General features: G+C 38.7%; 1 protein-coding gene across 1 annotated transcript; it reads left to right on the top strand.

Moving 5' to 3' along the window:
• Positions 1–367: 367 nt before the first annotated feature.
• Positions 368–15952, top strand: LOC119734297 (suppressor APC domain-containing protein 2-like). Its single transcript, XM_038207724.1, has 6 exons — positions 368–1374; positions 2746–2891; positions 11373–11528; positions 12227–12328; positions 14150–14299; positions 15637–15952. Exons 1-6 carry the CDS (start codon positions 606–608, stop codon positions 15775–15777), a joined length of 1464 nt encoding a protein of 487 aa, XP_038063652.1. The 5' UTR covers positions 368–605; the 3' UTR covers positions 15778–15952.
• The last annotated feature ends 884 nt before the right edge of the window (positions 15953–16836 follow it).

Below are 16836 nucleotides of genomic sequence, written 5' to 3'. Positions count from 1 at the left end.
AATTATTCCTTTGTTCCGGTGCGATGTGTTTACATCGAAGGATCTAAACTTGCCGGGGTGTTTGCCAACATCAATCGGCGTGGTCTCGGCGGTTATCGGTTTATTTGCAAACCTTTCAGACCGCTTAGCCTAAAAATCGACCACCGCCGGTGGGTCTATTGTGTTTGCAAGGAGATAGTGTTGAGTCTGGCGATAAAACCATTACAAATGTTCAGCCAAACAAACGCCCCCACTTGTCGGCCCGCTGAAGTTTAGTGGGGGACTAGAAACCGTCTAACTACCAATTACTTTGTTTCGTGATTAAATTGTCGATCAGGAAGTCTATTTTTTGATACAGAGTTGAAAATTTGTTCATAATCTGTCTGATTTGTTTCATTCGGTACTGTCATTGGTGGGAGGAAATCATTTGATGAACAACAATTTGGGGGAGAATTAGAAACCGTACGATACTGGTGACAGGTGCTTTGCATGCACTTGTTCGTGCGGAACACATCACATGTGCGAGAGAGCGGGCGGGATGAACAAAATCCCATTTTGACAAGGGATCGCAGCAAGAAATGGACTGGAATTTCATACCGGAATTTGATAATGTAACAGGATAAGACATGGCTTCTTCTGTTGCTGCGACACAAACCTCTAAGCCACCAGAGGTTACTGTGGAAGGATTTCCTAAAGCTTTTGTGGCATCGATGAAAGTTTTGTTCGACATTTTGGACGAAGATGTCGACGGTTTGGTGCACATTGCGGAGATCGAGAAACGCTGGGCCGCGGAAGGGGGGACGACCGGCCTGCCGTTCGGCGTGTTGAACGGTCTGCGTAAAGCAGCTCCAAAGAACGGGAAACTGAGCTTTGAGAGGTTCTGTGGAGGGCTCAAAATGTCTCTGAATTTTGAACGTGGAGTTGGAAGGGTGGGCAGAGAAGATAAGCAGCCCAACACAGCGACAGTGAGACCGAATAATGTGGTCCGTCCGATGGCCGTGCGGACCCGAAGCGCGCCGCAGCTACCCCGGGCGCCGAACGCGCGACCACGGTCACTCTCCAACAACACGGACCCGGTCACGGACTGGGAATACGCCGTACAGAAAGCACGCTCAAGCGAGGACAAGGTTCACAATCACAGTGGGAAATACCGCGTCAGGGAGGACTTGAAACTTAAAAGGAGATCTGCACCGGGGGATATAAATGCCAATGACCCATCCCATCCGAGGATTCAGAAGGAATCGAACCACCGTGCGTCGAGGCGAAGTGAAGGGGATTATGTGCGGTATCAGCCCGCTCAGGCACCGAGGCCGGGGCCGCAAGGACCGGGGAGGGTGGGCCCAAAGCCGGAGAGAGCAGTCAATGGCCCGGTGTATGACCACCCACGTTCGCCTGGTAAACACATTTTGTTGTTTATGGTCATTGGTGGAATTAGTTTAACAACTTTAACACTAATTCATGCAATTATAAATTGTAACATGGAGAAACGGTTTTACTGATATTGATTGTATGTTTTCTGTAACTGTACAGCTGTAATTTCATCTGCAGTTGAAATAATGTCATGATTGATTAGCAGGGAAAATACAGTTGAAGTGAGAAGTTAATTTGCACTTTTTGTTAACCCATGATTGGTGAAAAATTGAGATATCAAACGCAATTTAATGTGCGATTTTTCATTCTGTGATTCATGTCCCTTTGACACAATTTAATTTTAAGTGATTTCTTCGAGTTGATTTGTTCACAGTTGGTATTGAATTTCAGATATTCACTCAGAGCTAGGAACTTCTCTTCTCACGACAAAAATAGAACCGTAGAATTTATCAACTGACGCTCGAGAGACCAACGCCGAGCACAAACCAGAAATGAACTTGGCGTTGTGTTTATGAACTTGATTGTCCTGGTTGGGTTAGTGATGTCACGCCTCACTGATTAGAAATGGTGCCTTTTCACACCTTGTTTAGCGGGAATTACCTTAGTCCCTAAGGTCTAAGGGTTGTTGCTGTGTCTACCACTGCCTGGATGTGTTTTGTTGATAGTATTTGGGTCATGGAAACAGACTATTTGAATAGAAATGTAATTTCGAAATTGTTGGTTCTCGGTTTTGAAATTGGCTTTTACGTTGATAACGTAGCCATTATAACAATGTTTGAAATGTTGCTCCTTTTATTTAGTTACAAAGTTCAACTTAAATCCATTGTGAAGTGAAGTTCATTTACCTCAGTAGTCGTATGTGACATTATGTGTACAATATTTACTCGTACATTTATTTTGATAACACACTTGGCTTCTGAAAAATTGCTCCCTTTTTGAAGATTTTGCTTGAATTTCTAGAATCCCCCTGATGAACATTCTAAAATGTAAAATCGTAAATGGATAAGGCCCTCCAAAAAAATACTTCTGCTTCCGATTGCATTTGAAAATAGGGTAGGTACTAGGTAGGTAGGTTTTTTTTGGGGGGGGGGGGATTTTTTGTGTACGATAGATATAGAGGTGTCTGCGTGTAGTCAAGGGCAAAAGGTAGTAATTGATGGTTTTCAGGTTTTTTCCCTGATTTTGCCAAATAAAAATTAGGGTAGGGGTTGTCAAAATAGGGTAGATAGGGTAACCGGAAGCAGAAATATCTTTTGAGTCCTAAACAATTGAAGTTATTTTAAACACACAGAGCCTGTAGTTTTAGGGTTTAACTCGTAATATAAATATTTATAATTAATATTTCATAAATATTTAAGTTTTGAAATCAATTTCTTCTCATATTTTCTTATTCAGTTGAAACAAAACCGGTTAACGGTCACGTCAGTTCCGAGCGGCATTCACCAAACCATTCCCCCAAGCAGAAGTCCGAAGCTAAAGAGAGGTCCAGACGTGCTGATCCCAGACGCCATACAGTCTCCAATGGCATTGACTATAATTTGGTAAGTTTTAAGAGATTTGGGGGAAAAGTTTCACCAAAATGATTTTAAAACTGAACCTAAAAGCACATTCCTTGAAACATGAACCTTAGATCATTCATTGTGTGTTTTTATTTTATTTTATAAAAGCGAACATGTATCTACAGTTGTCAAGGTGTCCTGGTATTATTTTGTTCTTCAAACATACAGATATAACCACTCCTTTTTTTCCCCGTAAATTTCAAACATGTTTCTTGTAATAAAGTTATAGAATACATGTACTAGCGAATACTTGTCAAGATTGTACGCAGGATGTACATGTAGTCAGGCATCTGAAAAGATCACTGCCCATTGTTCAAAACTACTGGAATGTTTACATTATTTACAACAGTAGGGACAATAGCTGGTTGATTTTTGTACCTGTTTGCGTCATGCCTCAGACAGCGCTGTGTTTTGGTTTATGTTGAAAGTATGCATGCTGCTGTGTTAAACTAGACCCTACACGTACGTGTTTGCATTTGTAAACTATTTTTGCAACTTCTACCAAAATAGCAGGCATGCAACTTTTCCTCGGATCAGCTGATTTCCTCTTTTTGTACTTCCCATCTGTGCCATTACAAATGAAAAAACACTGTACAAAGTCTTGGAAAGATTTGATTATCCTCTTTTTTGTGTGACTTCCTAGTTGCATGCCTGAAATAGGTTCATTGCGCTTGTTGTAATAGAAGGAATTTCTTTTGGCATGCTAATGGAATTTTTAGTCCATTATTAATTAATAGACCATGTCGGTGTTCCTTCCATACTGGCGACATATTCCAAGGGATCTTACCTAGAGTTTTAATAAGGCTATGATCCTTTGTGTGTAGATTCAAAGCTGATAAAGTTTTAATTGAAAAGAAGAACCCAAAAATAAAATCAAAACAGTTACACAGTACTTCTGTTTCTGAATAAAATTTGAATTTTAGCTGGATCGACAAATTTGATCTCATCCCAGTCCTTCAAGATCCAGATTTTTTTCAACCGTGAATGTACTTTACCCGGGATACCCGCCCACCTCCCCCCCCCCCCCCCCCAAAAAAAAGTAGGGGAAATCTGGGCACAAAGAACTCCTTTAATTCATTGGATTGTTGGCAGAATAGTGCAAGGATTAGAGAGTCCATGTTTGCAATCATCAGTTAGCTTCGTAAATGCACCTGTTGAACTCTGCTAGATTTAGCAGGGTGCCTGTAGAACGCTCGTAGGCAGTCACTAGCAACCAGTGTGGCAACATTATACTGAACCAGTCTTATTTGTGGCAATTTCCGATTAGATCTAAAAATGAAATACAGAAATCTCATGTTTTTTTCTCAGTGTAAATTTTGTTCAGGCCAAAAAAAATAATAGTTCTGCTTCCGGTTTCCCTACCTACCCTATTCTGACAGCCCCTACCCTAATTTTTTTATTGGAAAAATGAGGAAAAAACACCCAAAACCATCAATTTCTACCTTTGACCCCTGACTACATGTACCTGCAGACGCCTCCATACGATCATACACAAAAAAATTTGCAAAAAAAAAATTATTTCCCTACCTACCTACCCTATTTTCAAATGCCATGTAATCGGAAGCAGAACTATTTTTTTTTGGCCTCGGGTCTGTTGGGTTGTTGGTACTCATGTTTTATGGCAAGACATCAGTCATATTGAAAAAGTCTTTGTATTGCCAGGTCTTTGCCCATTTTTGTAGGAGAGAAGTCGCACTGGAGTTCACAAGAGCAACCGCTGTTGACTCTTCAAAAGAGTTATACCTATATAGTCAATTAATTTTCTACAAAGAAACCCAACCTTGGTAAATAGTTTTGGCATTCAGAAACTCGGTCATGCTACATGTATTTGAACCTGTGGTTCTGTGTACCATCAATGCAGTGGATGTTATTCTCACACAAACAAGCCGTCCCAGATTTATAACAAAGTAAATTGTGTTGGGAATTTACTGTAAGATCCGTTGCAGTGTGCATTTGTACAGCCCTGAAACCTATCGGTATTTTTTACTTTTGACTCGAAGTTTCTGTTGAGTGTTGTGATTGAACAGGGTACCAGTATTTTATTTTGAATTCCATTTTGAGTAACACTTGATGCGATTTTTCTCATTCCATATCTTTCCCATTAAACAAACCAACAACAAATGAGTCAAAACAAATAAGTTGCCCTCTACAAGAGAGCAATTAACTAGCCTCGTTCTTTTGTAAACAAGACCTTTGGATACATGTAGGTATTTGTGTAACAAAATTTACACGGAAAACAGTTTACATTTTTTGCTTAAAAGAAATCGTGTGATAAAATTCCATGACCAATTCCCATGGCATTCCAGCGAGACTGTAATCTTTTTGTCTGCTCTATGGGATTATGACCTAACTACCTGCTACAATAGTTCAATTGATTGGCTATTCTCCCAGTCCCATTGATTTGTCTGTCCTATGACAATAGACTTCTTACAAGGACACTAGGAACACAGGAAGCAAGAAATTAAAAGAAGCAGCAGTAGAGTGTGTCCCACTATCAAAGAAAACATGACCCGTGACATGTAATTGTGACATGCTTGTACATGTCAGGACGTGTACTGAGAATGAAATTTTTAGTTTGTAGGATGTGAAAAGATCATCTATTTCTATTCATTTCGTTTTATTTAACCAGGGTAGCCCCATCAGTTTTCAAAGAACTGTTCTCCCTTGGTGCCCTGATTGATTTCAAACATTTATTTTGCGCTTTATTTTGAAATGTTGTGTGCATTACATCCAAACTTTAGCTGTTGTTCCAACTTTGGGATTTTACATTCATAAAGGAAAAAGTGTGGTTACCATAATCCCATATTGAGTCATTCAAGCATTTAAGCAAACTCAAGCATCTGCACTGCCACTAATAATAGAGAGAAAGTCTTGAAACTTAACCTTGCACATTAACATTTCCATTAAGTCTCCTTTCCAAAACAATATCCCGACCCTATCTTTTAAACTGAGGTGTTTGAGTTATGAGAATCAGGTTAACATAGAAAAAAAAAGTATTTATTTTTTATTTTACAAGTTCCGTTGGCGAACCAGATGTATCTTTCTAATCCATCAAAGTCTTTCCTTCGTTAGCCTGTTCAGAGTGAACTGAAGGTGTTTATCATAAATTTACTGCTTTTTTATGGCCTAAACATTTCCACCGATGACACGCAAGCCTAGTTCCTTATGTTTTTCCAGTTTCCTTGAAGACCGGATTTACTGTAAATTCAGTCCTTAATGCAGCAGTTGTGTCAAGTCAACTGAGATCTTTATGTTGAAATTTATAGCCAAGGCATGGTTAGTCTCTGCTGGCGAGCGCCGACTGGCGCTATGGGCAGTTCAGGTTACTCAATTCCCGGCCAACAAAGTGCCAACGAGACAAAAGGGAAATCAATAATGTCGGGTATTGTTTCCTATTAATCTTTAATGAGGTCAGACAATGGTGCCACTGTGGGGGTTCTTTGGGGCCCTTTTGGTCCCTTTGTGTCCCCTTTGTGTCCCCCTTTGGGTGATGTCTGAGGGACATGTGCATGTGAGATTTGACACCGGGTTATAAATTGGGAAATGGAGGGGAAAACTGGGCTAGGTGACAGATGGAATGACCAACAGCTTAGAATTATGAATTGGAATTTGGATATTTATGAGTGATGTTTATAAATACCTGGAACCATCTTTCTTGTGTGTAGTCAATTGGAATGTTTTGTTGAACTTAATTTAGTACTTACTTACGGAGCTACATGTTTCCGTTTTGTAGTTTGACCATGTACTAAAGTAACGGTAGGCGTACATGTATGACGCAAACATGCTGGAATTGCAGATTTTTAAAAACTAAAATAAAGATTTAAAAATTGACTTAAAATACACAGGTATGTTGACACGTGACAACATTTGTCCTGCTTCAAAAATGGACCAACACAAATAAGTGGTTTAATCTACAAGTTTGCACCAAGATTGTGTTGATGTTATTTGGCTCAAAAGTGCAAAGTTTAATGGGGGTCGGACAAAAAGCCGCATTTTTGTGGTCGAAACCAACCTTTTTACATCCAGCGTTTGAGGGAAACACAAGTTGACCGAGGAATTTTTACGAGGCAGAAATCTGACACCTTAAACTGTTGACATTGCAAGTTCTACAGTTAATCTTGAAATTCTCTCTTTTTAGAGAGGTTTCAGAAAATTGTAGTAACACTTCAAAATGTGGTATTGGAATCTGGTATTGTTGAATGCTGGGCTCCTCTCTAGTCTTATTAGCTCAAGTGTTGTTGACTTGCTTGTTCCCAGTTCTTGAACTTTTGTGGCTCTGGGTTGAAGGAATGTGCACATGAATTCTCCCATGACCATATAAAGACCCACAGCCTTCTAAATTCTTGAGCAAGATTGGAATTGGATGGTTTCGAGGTTAGTCATTCATGTATTTATGGAAAGACTGGGAAATCACGACTCAAAATGAGCAGGAAGCAAAGTATACAGACATGAGATTTTTCAGACATTAATCTGAATTCAGACTTTTTGAATCTGAGAGAAAGACATTATCAGTAAACTGTAAAGAAAGCAATGCATCTTTCAGAACTTTCATCCAATTTTCCTTCTTTTTTAAATTGACAATCTCATCCCTGAAGTATAGAAATGCTCAGAAAATTGTGGGTTTTCCTCGCTTTGGTATAAACTAGTAACTACAAGCAGAGATGAAACTTTTCAGATTTTAATCTGAAATCAGATTTTTTGAAAACTTTTCCAATGAAATTTCAGATTTTTTAGTGATCCCACAAAAATTTATTTTCATTATAATTTCCAAGAAAAGGCAATGAAAAAGGCGCGTAAAAATTTGCACAAGTGTAAAACACCTAGCCCAATGCTGATCAGATCCTTTTCTGACTGGAGAAAAGGTTAAATAATGACCTATGTCATCGATGCGCTGCACTGCACTGTGCGATGCTGTGGCAGCTGGGATCCAAGGTCCAATTTCAGATTTTTTTTTTGCTAAGGCCAGTTTCATCTCTGTACAAGGGACCCAACTTGATCGGAATTGAGAAGGCATGGTCGATTGAATATGAATTTGAATATGACATCATCTTTGTACATTCCTGCTTTGATTATAGCACTAAAGCACATTTTATTTTGTAACACAAATGGAATTTAAAGTTAAATGATCTTTGTCATCTTTTTGTTGTTTTTTTATTCACCCCTCTGGAATGGAAAATGTTGTCCTTCACATTAAACAAGTATGTTCCAATTGCCCTCTCATAAATAGGCCATTGTCATTTGAAGATTTGGAAAGATATTGTGCAGATCAGAAACTTTTGTTTTTGACTAGGGCCGTTTAACAAAAAGATTTACAAACTAAGGACCTGCTCCAGTCAGTTTGTCTTGTTCAATTTTATAATTAGGCTATTATTAACCAGTTCATGTTGGATGACGTGCATACATCACTCAAAAGGTTTTGCGGTATTCGGAACGAATGATGGATAAACACGCAGCGAGTGAGGCCGGAAATATCTGTCAGCGACTCGCTCGCAGTGACCTGCTCGCAGCGAGCGAGGCCAGAAATATCAGGGTGTGCCAACCGCGCCTGGGTCTGGTCAATGTCAAAATAATCCCGGCGCGAACTGGTTAAAATCAGAAACAGACCGGTGCAGATAAGAAATCTATATAAATTACAATGTACTTGTCAAGAAATCCAGAATTATTTTGGTAAATTTGAAATTCTATGGGTTTTAAGATATCTTTCCAATTCATCAAATGATGTGGCATATAATTGAGGTGTTTTTGTTGAAGTGACCATGTGTTTGTAGTTTCATACTAAATAGTGTAGTGTAGAATTAGAAAACCTTTTGTGGATTGAATTCTTAGAAGTGTCCTTTTCCTTCTTTTGCTATTTAATTGTTGTTCCCATTGCAACTTTGTTCTCACTGATAGAGAAAACACCAACTCACAATTCAGGCCATTGGCTGCTTAACGGTAAGCAACTTTCATGTTAAACTGTGCAGAGTCGCTTAGCAGGTAGCTAGCAGTGAGGAAGCTTTTATGTGGAACAGTTGCCGTTGTGTGTAGCCTGTTGCCAAGGCTATCGTGGCTTATAGCCGGCATAAGACAGAGCGGCAAAAACGCGAAGCGATTTGAGGGGAGACTATAAACAATGTAAGTAACGAGTGGTGCACTTCGTCATTCGTGCACGCTGTACTGGTCTCTGCTCCTGTCGCTCTGTGGCTTCGCAGCTTTGTTATGCAGGCTAATAAGTCACGATGGTCTGCCAAAGGCTACGACTGCTGCGTTGTGTGTTGCTTACCACTTAGTAGCCACTAGCCAGCCAACCAGGCCAAGCCCCTAGATCAGCAATATGAGGAAGCATTAGTGTTTCTGTTTGTGCACATTGTACACCTGTTAGTGTGATGGTACAGCGGTATACATGTTTTAAATTAGCAGCAATGTAGACCAGAATTGCTCATGCTAGTGCACATGTTGGTGGTTTTCAGAAAGCACAAAGGGCTTTATATTCCGTTAGGCGAAGTAAAACAAAAACCATGTTTCTCGTCCCCGCCCGCTTCCTTTTTGAAGGCCGCCTGGATTTTTTACTATTTTTTATTTTTGAAAAATGCAGTGAAAAAACACCGAAAAAGTCCACAGATTTATCGGAAAATAATCTGTAGACCAATACAAGTCTAAATGACACTGTAAATATGTTCAGTTCTCTTGTCCAACTTATCTTTCATTTTAAAAGTGTCTTTGAACAGTGGAAACGCCAACAATTGCAGGAAATTTTTCAATGGCGGCCATCTTGAAACAAATAAAAAATAAAAAGCCCCGCTTCCTCCTTTTTTTCGAAAACCCGGACGAGAAACATGTTTTTTTTATTCGGCCTTATAGCTTTATTCTGTTGCGCTGATACTTGCATACTGGGGCATAAATGCATCATTTTCAAAAATTTGAAATTGTACATGTAATTTCTTTTTGAATTATAGGCTCAAAAACTGTAAAGAAATTGTTCCCTTTGGAAGCTATATTTGCGACTGGAATGACCTGTACCATTTGCATGCCTTTTTGTGTGGATCTTTTCTGTTCTATTTTGTGGGTGTAATTTTGGTAATGAGAGTTTTGTTTCTTCCCATTGTTTGGTGTTTGTGAAAATTTCTTCAGTTTATTCTCTTGGAAAATTATGCCCCCAAAAATGATGCATTTGTTGGCTGACAAAAACTGAGGAGAAAAACCACGAAAGCGTGATGAGTCCGACTAGAGAAAAGCACCTGTACATGTGTAATATCCGTAATTGCCGTCGGATTGCCGTCGGATTGCCCAAAGTAATTTGGATATGAAGTGTATAATGAGCTTACATCAGTACAGGAGATGGAGATTATATGCGCACGGATGACTGACTACTTAATAAGAGATGAACGATGATTGCACTTTGCATCAGAGAGTAATAAAAAGTGTGTGAGTGAAGAAACAGACATTAGATGAATACATGATGTAGATAATTGTAAGCATTCATGGAGGAATGAGCACATGAGTACATAAAACCAAAACATTGTAGTTTATCAGACTTCTGATGCTTCTATTGTTTTCTTGTGTTCACATTCACTATACAAAATATGATGAATACTTCCATATGTAAAAAGATTGATGGAAGAATAACGTCTAGCAAACAATTAAGTCATTTCTGCCACTGATGTTGTTATAATTCTGTCATTCTAAACCATAGCTTTAACAGTTTTTCTGATGACCTTTGTCAAAAAAGCAAAAAAACAACAACAAACATATATGTAGTAAAATTTGTTAATACTTCAAGGTAGCTTTTAATAGCACACATTTAAGCGCAGTAGTGGATAATGCAAACAACATGGAAGGATTGTTTTAAGGTCAGTAAGTGGGAGGGGGTAGGTTGTATCATAACATTTTCAGATTAATGATTGAAGTCCAAACAAAGATTCATTAAAGAAACAGCATGGGGTGGAGTGGGCTCCGACATGGCTTTATCAAAACCGTATTTGCTTTTTGTCTGTAACTTAAAGAGTTGGCAGCTGACTTGCAAACTTCATGACACGAGAAACAACTTTGAATTTGGAAATCACATTTTTAGAAATCAACAGTCAGTGATCCATCGTTTTCTTTCAGATTATATCATTTTTGTTTGTCTTCTCATTCTAATTATTGGCTGACTTTCTTCTCTGTCTTCATTTTTTCTTGTCTAAAAAATAAGTTGTTAAATTAATGAAAACATGAATAATTGACAAAATTGTCAGTTCTGTTTCTTCATTTAATGTTTTTCCCCCTTTTTGTTGTGAATTGCAGTGGGTTCATTCTAATCTTCCAACACTTGAGTGCCTGAGTAAAATTGATATTTCAAATGTCACATTTCCTGATGTCACTTAATTGCTAATTTGCTTCAAACTTTACTACTCAACCATTTCTCTGAACAAGCTTGATTGCTTTGTGACAAATATTGCAGTCATGAAGTGTAGTCTCTCACTCCAGATGGTTTTCCAATTGCAGTTGAAACGAATGAAACAGCTCGAGCAGGAACGAGATGTGCTACTACAAGGCATGGAGGTGGCTGAACGATCCCGAGACTGGTACCAGAGACAACTGGCCTACGTCAGGCAGAGACAGCCGGGGTACTCGGGGAATTCGCAGTTTACTCATGGAGAGGTATGGGCCATCTTGGTCTAGTTTCCTGAATACTGCTGACTTACATCCGTATAGATAATGGCACCAGACTGTTGAAACTTTGTTTAAAGCCAGCAAACTTGATACAATATACCAGTGGCGTAGCCAGGAATTTTTTTTCGGGGGGGGGGGGGGGGGGGGGGCTGGAACATTTCATGGGGGGGGGGGGGGTGTCATGTAGATCAATGATAATTTTTTTAGAAACTCAAAATCTCAGTGGGGGGGCGACTGGGGGGGGGGGACGACAAGGTTTCATGGGGGGGGGGGCTGTCGCCCCCCACGCCCCCCCGTGGCTACGCCACTGCAATATACACTTCGAAGGAGACCGGCTCCTAATTCAACCTCACCAATACATCCATAACCATTGAATGAAGACTTCAATATTTCCCCCTTAAGCACCAGTCCATATTTATTTAAACTCATGGGTATTGAAAATAAACTTTTGTGTGTGTTTAAATTAATTCATTAGTCACTGCAGCGCCCAAAACCGCCCTGCCTATTACACACCTTAAGGCTGCCCAAGGACTTTATGTTTTTATTGATTTTTCACTGAATAAATACAATATAGTGCATGTGCTAATGGTTATATTTGATAGAAATGAACAGGAATTGAACAGAAACTCAGAGATCTACCTTGTTGGTTTTATGTTCAACTTGTCCATATTTCTGCTCATTTCTAGGACTCGCCTGTTTCTGGTCAGCAGGACAGACTAGCCTACCGCATGTCAAGGATTCTAGAGATAAACAGGCAACTCACGCACCTCATGGAAAACCCTGAAAAGGTAGGTAACTATCCTGAAGCCATCAAAATCCAACAATGGAGACTTTGGCTGAATCTTTTTGATCTCAGAAATCAACAGTTTTTTCTTCTCGCTGTTGAACACTGTTGTCAGCTTGTTCCCACGTACATGTAGTTGTCCTTAATAAATTGGATTTAGTTAGATATTGTTAGATATGTTACTGGTTTGTTGGATAGTATTTCTAAGGTTCAGCAGGCTTCTCGTAAAATATTTGTAGGGAGTTATACATCAATCGCAGAATAGGATTGTTAATTTTTCTTTTAGTCTTATCCATGACACCCGTTATCATTTTGTGAGGGAATTTCAGAATCAGTTAGGCTGTGTCAAAACTGGGCTTCCAGAGCTACGGCTACGTCTATTTGCCAGCTTGTTCCCACGTAGTTGTAGTGGATGAACTTCGAGACAATTGCACTAGGCGAGAGATTCAGATATTGCCACAGTTTCACAAATTATTTGTAGTTGTTTGTAGAATTGTTGACAAAAAGGTTGCTCCATATAAAAGTGACCCTGATGTCATCGACCCTCTTCACAAGAGATGTTGAGTTATTTTGCTAGATATCAGTGGCGCCCAACTTTGGAAAAAATCTTGACCGTTGCTTGGAAAGTATTGCTGAGGACCAAGTTTAATCTTAAACTATCAAAGTAACACAAACTGAGCACTGTACTGATTGCTACGTAAAAAATGACCGCTATACAAAAAAAATGAAATCATTTGTATCTCTTGTGGACTTGGTCGAACCAACAAGATTATCAACTTTTTATTTGCTTTTTAAGCCCTGGCAGGACCTTCTACATGTCACTTGGTGGTCGGTCGGTCTGTCCCCGGAAAATTGACCAAAAAAAGCCCCCTAAGTTTCCCATAAAATATAACTACCAAATTTTAATTAAAAAAAAAGCAAACAAAATATATTAAATACTTATCAAAAAGTGTTTGTATCAATTCAGAAAGATGTTTATGAAAAGTTTGTAAATGGAGGCAAAATATGTTCAGTAATGTTATAGTCAACGTGGTATTTATCACAGATCGCTATAAATCTAGGTATTAATCTAAAGTACAGTGTTCCATATGTGCCATCGGCGTCACATTTTGGGCGTCACATTTTTAAGCTCTGGCAGGGATCGTTTTGATCGATTCCATGCAAGAGTTTCGTGCAAGATGGCCAGAGCTTACTGTGCACTCGCATTGTTTTCTGTTAACTTGGTACTTTTTTGCCCAGGTGTGATCTTTCGTGACTAATCCTAAATTAGACATAGATATGATCTTGCCTTTTGTTGGTTGAGCTAGTGTAATCTTCTCATGAAGATAAAACAAAAGCAATAAAGATCTTAACTTTAACAGTAGGTACTCCATGGCAACTTGTTTAATAGAAAGAGAGCATGGTTGTTTGGTACACTATTGACAATGAAACCAAAACATTCCAGCGTCAGAGATCATGAATTTACAAGTATCACTAGAAACATAATAATAATAGTACCAAAGTCTTATATAGCGCACGTATCTACCAACAATTAGGTACTCAAGGCGCTGAAAATTATGTCTATTATTAGAGACAGGTAAATGAAGTACATGAGAAATATGAGATGGTTTACAAGGCACATTAAGCAGCCACTGCCAGAAACACCGGGGCAAACCCCTACTCTTTAACATTGTGACTCAAATTATGTAATATTTGATGACATTATTTGGAATATAATTTTGCACCAAATCCACCCTTTACATTACTTAGTCCCTAAGCAATTAGTGCCAACAAATTCTCATTTTCTGAGTGTTATTTATTTGTTTGTTATTACTATTCCACACAGGATTTCCCAGATCACATGAATCTAGCCTTGGCCAGTTTCCAACCCTCACAAGCTCCTCCGAAGCAGCGTATGAGCAGCACCTCAAGCAGTAGCAGCATGAACAGCAATCTTATAGCTCAGCTACGGGAACAAAACAAGTTACTAACCAAGGTAAAAGAAGAATCCTTTTCAATATTAGGTTGTGCCCTTCACCGACGTATAAACACTGTATACGCAGTGTGTTACCTCCTGAGTGAAAGTTGGAAAAAATCACTCGGGTGAGACTCGAACCCACGACCTCCTGCAGACGTCTTACCACTCGACCATCGAGCTTGCAGGATCAGTTGGCTGGTTCGAATCTGATGTACATGTAGCAGCGGGTACCGCAATTTAACTATTCATAAGATAAATTTACGTCGGGGTGAATCTTTTCATTATAAATCACAACTGTCGTTCTCCACACATTTATTATTGGCCTAGATTAAGAAATGATCTTTATCAATCAACCCAGCAACTTTGAAATAATTCTAAACAAGTGCAGACTTTCACAAAAAAAAAAAAAATCTCCACTCCTACCTATCTCTCAGTATTCAATATTTACAAACGCTATCTGTCTTCTCCAACAAGACAAATATTGACTGATTGAAGTGAGATTTTTGTGAAGCCTCTGTTCTTTACCTCAAACTATTTGCCGCCTCAGAAGTCATTCACTAAGTTCACAGGACATAGGTTTCTAACCAGTGCAGAAAAAGCTTCACATTTGAGCTCAATATGGGCAATTCCACGGTTACTCACGTTACATTTTTTATGTACTTTTGAGTTTCGTTGGGCTGTAATTACCTTACTGAAAAGGTTTAATAACTGTTATCCCCATGGTAGATAGAGTAGACCTAGACCTACCTAAGCACCAAAGATGACATCCAGAAAAATGTGTTATGTATGATAAACAAGACGCACAAAATTGGTTACTCACGTTACGAAAATGTAACGTGAATAACCGTGGAATTGCCCAAATGCAGTGTTGTAACCTCTGTTCAAATTAATTCTATTAACAGTTGTTTTGATAGATGCAAGTTTTTTTTTACGTAATATTTAAAACCTCCCTCCATGTCAAATTGGCTTTTCAAAGTACTGGACAAATATAAAAATACAAAGACTATCATTTATTTAACTAGAAAGCACTCAGAGAGCGCAAACCTCCAACGAGGCTAAACAAACCCCGCCATATTGGCAGTACACCCAAAAGAAATACTCGGTGAAAAACCCTTTAAATGCTCGATCCAGACCCAGATCAGGATCACTTCCAAAATCTAATCAATTTAACTTGTACCAAGGACCACCCGTATAAAAGTTTTCATGAAAATCCATCCATAACTTTTTGAGTTATTTTGTTAACAGACAAACCGACCAACAAACTAACCAAATCCCATGAAATTCGGTTTAACCTCCTTGGCGGAGGTAATAATTTATTTAATTAATTATGTAATTTATGTATTTTGGACTCACAGGAGGTGTCGGAGAAGAGCGAACTGATCACGCAGCTTGAGAAGGACAAAGCGGCACTCATTCGCCAACTGTTTGAAGCACGGGGAAAGACACACCAGAACAACAAGAAGAAGGAGATGCCAAATAACACTACGTTTATCTAATCATGGAGAAAACTTCAAAAATAAAGTGTAAAATTTAGGAAGAAAAAGCAACTTTGTAATAAACAGAAAACTTAAACCAGATTTTTCAGGCCAAAAAAAAAAATCTTCAGTGTCTGGTATGGAGCTTGCCCCAAAAGTGGTGCGGCGAAGCGTTTTTTTTTTTTTCCCCTACTTTTTTTTCCTTCGACTGTCGGCTGATGACTGCAAATGGTGCCAGACTAAGTTAAGTGCAAAATATATGGGAGTCCAGAGAGGCCACATAAAGCTTATACTCGATCGTAACCACATCTAAAAACATGTTAAAATTGTGCAGCAGCAGGATTCCAGTCAAACTAGTGAGTTTGGCGGTTTTGAGCCATCATTTTACATTGAATTTTTATTTTTTTATTTTGCCGATGCTCATGGCTATGGCGATGCGCCTTAGATGGTTAGATGATGGCACAGCACCATTCCTTTAGTTTACTCTCATATTGTTTTTTTTACTGCAATCAGCTCATTTCATATTTTTTTTTAACCCTGTCAGTGCCATTTATAAATTGGAACGTATCAAATCTAAAGCAACATGCAGTTTCTTTACCTTTTTTATGACTACTTTGCTGCTTTTGGGTTTTTGATATGCTGTATATAAAACTTTGACTCGTATTTATTCTGTTTATAAGTACCGTAGCAAATATTTCAAATTTGTTAGACTTCATTTGTAATGTCTGTGACAATTTTTTATTCTAGCAAATATTCAGTGTAGAGATAGTATTTCCTGAAGGTTTTGAATAGTTGAAAATAGAGGATTTTACGAACCTAGTGCATCAAAAATTCTCTCCTGGATGGCTTGGATGTACTGAAGAAAATCTTACACAAGTCATGCATGTTTGTATGGATCAAAGACACCACTCACCTGTGGATATTCTTGCCCAAATTGTTGTGCTTCAGTTTTTGTTAATCCTGCAGAGTATAACAAAGTGTGTTACTGTAGAGGAGTGTAAAATGTACATGACATCAAAAGTGGTTATCTGTAAATATTATTTTATATCTTGTATTTCCAACTAGAAACTTGAAAACCAG

Source organism: Patiria miniata, unplaced genomic scaffold (assembly GCF_015706575.1).
Source record: "Patiria miniata isolate m_02_andy unplaced genomic scaffold, ASM1570657v1 HiC_scaffold_27, whole genome shotgun sequence".
NCBI classification, from domain to species: domain Eukaryota; kingdom Metazoa; phylum Echinodermata; class Asteroidea; order Valvatida; family Asterinidae; genus Patiria; species Patiria miniata.
The sequence above is the reverse complement of the archived record's forward strand: the minus strand, read 5'-3'. Positions and strand labels throughout refer to the sequence as shown.

Excerpts from the sequence above, each read along its gene's own strand:
- LOC119734297 (XM_038207724.1), top strand. The coding sequence starts at position 606 with ATGGCTTCTTCTGTTGCTGCGACACAAACCTCTAAGCCACCAGAGGTT. Across the intron at positions 2,892-11,372 it reads ATGGCATTGACTATAATTTG|TTGAAACGAATGAAACAGCT; the intron begins GTAAGTTTTAAG and ends TTCCAATTGCAG. Across the intron at positions 12,329-14,149 it reads TCATGGAAAACCCTGAAAAG|GATTTCCCAGATCACATGAA; the intron begins GTAGGTAACTAT and ends TATTCCACACAG.